Source organism: Natrix helvetica, assembly GCF_964273705.1.
Source record: "Natrix helvetica genome assembly, chromosome: 4".
NCBI classification, from domain to species: Eukaryota; Metazoa; Chordata; class Lepidosauria; order Squamata; family Natricidae; genus Natrix; species Natrix helvetica.
Genome location: NC_138550.1, coordinates 165,479,821 through 165,485,968, shown reverse-complemented (window position 1 = coordinate 165,485,968; position 6,148 = coordinate 165,479,821). Strand labels below are relative to the sequence as shown.

General features: G+C 45.6%; 1 protein-coding gene across 1 annotated transcript; it reads left to right on the top strand.

Moving 5' to 3' along the window:
- Nucleotides 1-262: 262 nt before the first annotated feature.
- Nucleotides 263-1,732, top strand: CATSPER2 (cation channel sperm associated 2; the record flags this gene model as incomplete). The annotated part of the gene is made up of 1 exon (XM_081953238.1): nt 263-1,732. One exon carries the CDS (start codon nt 263-265, stop codon nt 1,730-1,732), a length of 1,470 nt encoding a protein of 489 aa, XP_081809364.1.
- Nucleotides 1,733-6,148: the final 4,416 nt, after the last annotated feature.

Here is a 6,148-nt window from a genome sequence, read left to right as displayed (position 1 = left end):
TTATTGTTACTGTTATATTATTGTTATAATTACTAGTTTGTGTGTTAAGATTTAGTATTTTCTTTGGCTTTGCTTTATTTGTAATTGTTATCCTGACAAGTCACTGTCTTTTCAATGAAGAAAAAAAGAGAGAGATCCTGCTGATATCGAGGCAGTTTAATAGAAGGTTGGAGTCATTCTTCTCAACTATGAGATCACTGTTATAACAGCTGAGGAACTTCTAGCTATTTCTGTGTGGAGTTGGAAGCAGCAAACTGGTGCCATGCAGCCCTCTCCCGTTCCTAAGAAAATCCCCAAAGAGAAAGTTGACTTCCAGGTAAACCCCCGCGCCGATGCCGTTCGCTCTAAGCTGATCTATACGTTTTACCTGATCGATCACTTTGAGGGGCTGAGCCACGCGGTGCCACGGTATAACATACAAGATTTTTTGGACGCCAAGAAGCGAAAGAAAATGATGCTCATGGATCACCACCAACTGGTTCGCTTCCACGTCGTGCCCACTCGGAATATCATGGTGACTCAAGAGAATCGCTGGCGCAACCGTATCGAAGTGCGTTGCAGCCGTTGGCCCCCGTGTAAGATGTGGGTGTCTTCAGTCCTCAACAGCCCAGTGTTCAAGGGCTTTATCATCTTTCTTATCTTCGTGAACATGGTAGTCCTCATGGTCGCGACGGAGATAATGGGGAAGAGGGGAATCACCTACGTGAAAATTACCAGGGCTCTGGAGGTGATCCTTTGGGTCATTTTAGATATCTTTCTGATGGAGATTGGGTTGCATTGGTTTGTGAGTTTTCAGAGATACTGGAAAAATCCCTGGAATATCTTTGATTTCATAGTGACCATGATCTCCCTTATACCAGAAATAATATACCCATTTGATAAGAACCGCAGTATCACAACTCTCCAACTTCTGCAGTTATGCCGTGTACTGCGTTGCCTAAAACTCTTTCCTAGAGTCCGGCAAGTCCGTGTTCTCATCATGGCTATTGCCAAAGCCCTCAAAGCAATGGCCTTCATTTTGGTTCTCCTTGTCTTCCTCTTCTACGTCTTTTCTGTGTCGGGCATCTTCTTTTTTGAGAGTTACACCAATTCAGACAGGAAGGATCTGACTTACAACATGTATTTCATGGACATGCCCAACGCTCTAGTAACCATCTTCATTCTCTTCACCATGGACCACTGGTACGCTCTGTTACAAGATTTGTGGAAAGTCCCAGAGATAAACAAGGCGATCAGTGGTATATTCATCTGCCTGTGGCTTTTGATCGGGGCATTTATTTTTAGGAATCTCTTTGTTGCCATTATGGTCACCAATTTCCAGAACATCCGAAGTGACCTAAGTGAAGAGGTGAGACAGATCGAGACTCAGACGCAAGCTGACAAATTCAAAATGGAGATCATGGAGAAGAGATTCAGCCAGATTCGAACAGCTATGGACAGAGACATTACATTCAGAGAAAGGTTCTTCATGGATCCCGCATTAATTCAAAATGCAGACCATCCAGATTTCACGCACGATGAAATGTCTTCTGGAAATTTGGACTGGGAGACTTACATCCACAAGAACCTGCCAGGACTCTATGCTGCCGACGAGGATGAACAGGTGCTTTGGCCACGTGACTCCCTCTTCTGCTACTTTGAGTTGTTGGAGAAGTTGCAGCATAATTTAGAGGAACGCAAGCAACTTCAGCAATACATGGTGTTGGCTCTTTCCAACCTTGAGGACAAGTAGCACAAACCACGCAAGCTTTGGGAGAGAAACAGGACAGATAAAAAGCCAAAACAAATGAAAGTATCAGCCTCTCCCCTTCCCTCCTCCATCCAAAGGTCTCTAGATAAGACACAAGAATACTATTAAAACATATTTTATATCATCATTTTGTTGTTGTTGTTGTTGTTGTGAGTTGCAAAGTCATGCCCGACCCATCGTGACCCCATGGACAATGTTCCTCCAGGCCTTCCTGTTCTCTACCATCCTCTGAAGTCCATTCAAGCTCACGCCGATTGCTTCAGTGACTCCATCCAGCCACCTCATTCTCTGTCGTCCCCTTCTTCTTTTGCCCTCAAATTGTTCCCAGCATGAGGCTCTTCTCCAGTGGGTCCTTCCTTCTCATTAGGTGGCCAAAGTATTTGGAGTCTCCTCTTCAGGATCTGGCCTTCTAAAGAGCAGTCAGGGTTGATTTTCTCTAGGACTGACCGGTTGGATCGCCTTGCAGTCCAAAGGACTCGCAGGAGTCTCCTCCAGCACCAGAGTTCAAAGGCCTCTATTCTTTGGCGCTCAGCCTTCCTTATGGTCCAACTTTCACAGCCATCCATTGCAACTGGGAAAACCATCGCCTTGACTATAGACACTTTTGATGGCAAAACTGTGATCTAAACATCACTCTCCAGATGATGTGGCAGATATAACTGATATGACAATTTAAAACACCCATCTTTGTTTTGGGATACAAGCTTTGCTGATATTAAAGAGCACCAAGACACATACATATTTCAATGTTCACATTTTTATGTTCTAGGACAGTGATGGTAAACCTATGGCAGGCGTGCCACAGGTGGCACGCGGAGCCATTTGTCAGAGCACGCGAGGCGCTGCCCTGTCAGCTGGCCAGCACGCATGCACGTGCTGGCCAGCTGAGTTCACCATTTTTAAAAGCCACTTTTCACCCTCCCCAGGCTCCAGAGGCTTTATAGGAGCTTGGGGAGGGCGAAAAGAGCCGAAGGCTCCGGACGGTCCCTGAAGCCTTCGGAGCGCTCAAAACGACCCTCCGAGCAAACCGGAAGTTACTTCGGATGGCCTCCGGGAGGACGGGGGAGGCTCTTTTTGCCCTTCCCAGGCTCCTATAAAGCCTCTGGAGTTTGGGGAGGGCGAAAAAAGCATGTAAAAATGGGGAGAGCGCCTTTTGTGCACGCATGCACCTTGGGGGGGTCACACATTGCATTATGGGTGCGGCATGCCTGCACACGACCCCCCCTGTGTGTGTGTTGTGGGCTCTCAGCAGACAGCAGAGCTGGCAGCCGATTCGGACAGTGAGGAGGTTGGGGAGGAACATGGGCCTGTCCTGGAGTCTGGGGAAGGCTCTGATGAAGGCTCTGTGTCGGAGGCAGAGACGGGGCCAGGGCCATCTGATAGTTATCAACTGCCTTCAGAGTCAGACATCAGTGAGGCAGACAAAGAGCCGAAGCCTGTTCCCAGTGTGCTCATGCGCAGAGTTGTCAGACGAAGGAAACAGCCAAAAAACAGGGTCGACTTGGGAGTAAGGCCACGGGTGGACAATGAATGGCACCTCCCAGACAAAATAAAAGAGGAATGGAGTTTGTAGGAGACAATTACTCTGCTTAATTGGTTTGTGACTCTCCAAGCCTCCTTGCCAGGTTTTGCAGATATCAGCCGGTCAGCTCTCCAAGCCAGAGAAGGTTGTGACTGCTTCATGCTCTTGGGAAGCCTCGGTCAGAACAGTGTGCTCTTCCCAGCTCACGTGGCAAGTCTTCCACAGCCATGCTCAGTCTTCCTGACCTGTGCTGCACTGTGCTCTCTGTCCTGCTTGGTACCTCTTGCACACTCCCACACATTCTCACTCAACCCATGCACTGTTCCTGACCTACATGCTTTCATGCACCCATGTATACCTACAAGAGATCCCACGTGGACCAGGAAGAGTGTGTAAGGGAGCAAATGAATGTGCAAGTGGTGCCACATGAGTTGGGGACCGTGTACCTTGGTGTACAAGAGGTGCTTGGTGAGTGGGAGTTGTTGCACAGGTTGTGGCGTGAGTTGAGAACAGTCTGCAGAGGTGAATGGTTGTGTGAACTAGAGGTGGTATTCAGCAGGTTCTGATCAGTTCTGGAGAACCGGTAGCGGAAATTTTGAGTAGTTTGGAGAACCGGTAAATACCACCTCTGACTGGCCCCACCCCCATCTATTCTCTGCCTCCTGAGGAGGATGCCACACCCACCAAGCCACGCCCACCAAGCCATGCTCATAGAACCAGTAGTAAACATTTTTGAATCCCACAACTGTTGTGAACTGTAACATGACAGTGTGTAGGAGATGCGAGGAGGGTTGGAGAGGGGTTATGGGCATGTGTGCATATTGTGTACATCAGATAATATTATACAATACAATACAATAGCAGAGTTGGAAGGGACCTTGGAGGTCTTCTAGTCCAACCCCCTGCCTAGGCAGGAAACCCGTTTCAGACAAATGGCTATCCAACATCTTCTTAAAGACTTCCAGTGTTGGGGCATTCACAACTTCTGGAGGCAACTTCTGTTCCTCTGGTTAATTGTTCTCACTGTCAGGAAATTTCTCCTCAGTTCTAAGTTGCTTCTCTCCTTGATTAGTTTCCACCCATTGCTTCTTGTTCTACCCTCAGGTGCCTTGGAGAATAGTTTGACTCCCTCTTTTTTGTGGCAGCCCCTGAGATATTGGAACACTGCTATCATGTCTCCCCTAGTCCTTCTTTCTATTAAACTAGACATATTCCCACATACCCACAATGCTTCTCCAACCAGATCCATATCCTTTCTCATGTTCTGCTCTGCATTCCTGCATTCCTCGTCAGATAGATTCCCATAGCAGGAATCTTCTCCCCAGATTAATGCCTCCCCTTTTATCTTATGGTCCAGAAAGGCAAGGAGTGTTAAGCTACAAAAACAAGTCTGAAACAAATTGAACGTAATGACTTCTATGAGTCTTTCACTACTTGGTTAAACATATTGTCATAATGCAGAGATGATGCCTATAAGGAAGAACAGTAGTACCTGCTGGTGGTAATTTTGAAGCTAATTCTAAGCAAACTGGATCAACAGACCAATTGAAGCTGTGTTTCTCAATTTCAGCAACTTTAAGATGCATGGACATCCACTGCCTCCTGGTATTCCCCTGCCAGCATTCTGGAGTTGAAGTCCACACGTCTTAAAGAAGTTGACCCAAAGGTCCTTTTTCAGGAGACAACTGGACTTCCTTGTTCTTTTCTTTTGAAGATGTTTCGCTTCTCATCCAAGAAGCTTCTTCAGCTCTGACTGGATGGTGGGGAATGGAAGGATTTATACTCCTTGCAGGCAGCTGGTCATTTGTGTCAGAGTTTGTTGCAGAAAAATCAAATCCAGAAAGGACACACGGATAACTGATTCAGCAGGATTCATTTAACTTCTTTACATACATTAGAATAGATGAATACATGTACAACACCAACAGGTAGTTCTTCCAAGTAAACACAAGGCAGGAGAGCTACAGGCAAACACAAGCAGTTAGTTTCATTTCGGCAGAGAAGCCCAGACAGACTGCTAAGTTTACTTCTCAGAGCAACAGACTGCTAAAGTTTCTGTTTCGATTCTTTCCACAGATCTGTTTAAGCTCCCATTGGCTGATTTAGTTCCTATGCCTATTCATTGGCTGACTTTGTTCCCATGTCTCTCCCAGTCATGAATATTTTAACAATTTGCATAAATCCTTCCATTCCCCATCATCCAGTCAGAGCTGAAGAAGCGAAACATCTTCAAAAGAAAAAAACAAACAAGGAAGTCCAGTTGCCTCCTGAAAAAAAGCACCTCTAGGACAACCCTGACCTGGAATGATGGAGAATCTTTATAGACTTAAAGGAATTGAATTCTGGGAGTTGAAGGCCACACATCTTAAAGTTGCTGAAGTTGAGATAAGTAAACTAAACAACTAAACATGACTATCTCCTACATTCATTAAAAAGAATCCTGCACTTTACAAATTTTGCACTGGCATTCTTTGTTTAATTGGCTCCTTTGTTCAAATGAGAGCAGATTGAACGGCATAGAGAAGGCATGAAGGGTTTATTACCCAACTTCTCCAACTAGCCTTTCCATAATTGCCTTGGTAATATTAACACCCTCATTTTCTCACACTTTGATTTAAAATTGCATGCTATGTGCCATTAGCAGTTTCCTTAAGGGCTGCCCTTCGAAAAGGAGGGGCTTGTTAGGAAAACTATCCCTGTTGCCTTGGTTACAAATTGCATAGATTTTTAATCACATGTAAACCCTGGATTTAAAAATAGCGTTGAAGTGAGAAAATGTACTAAGGCAAGAGAAAAGTGTTTATGGACTGTCACGATATTGATAGTATTCTCTTGGTAGTCCAAGCCTTTTAGGTGTGGTGTTGACTTTTGAACCT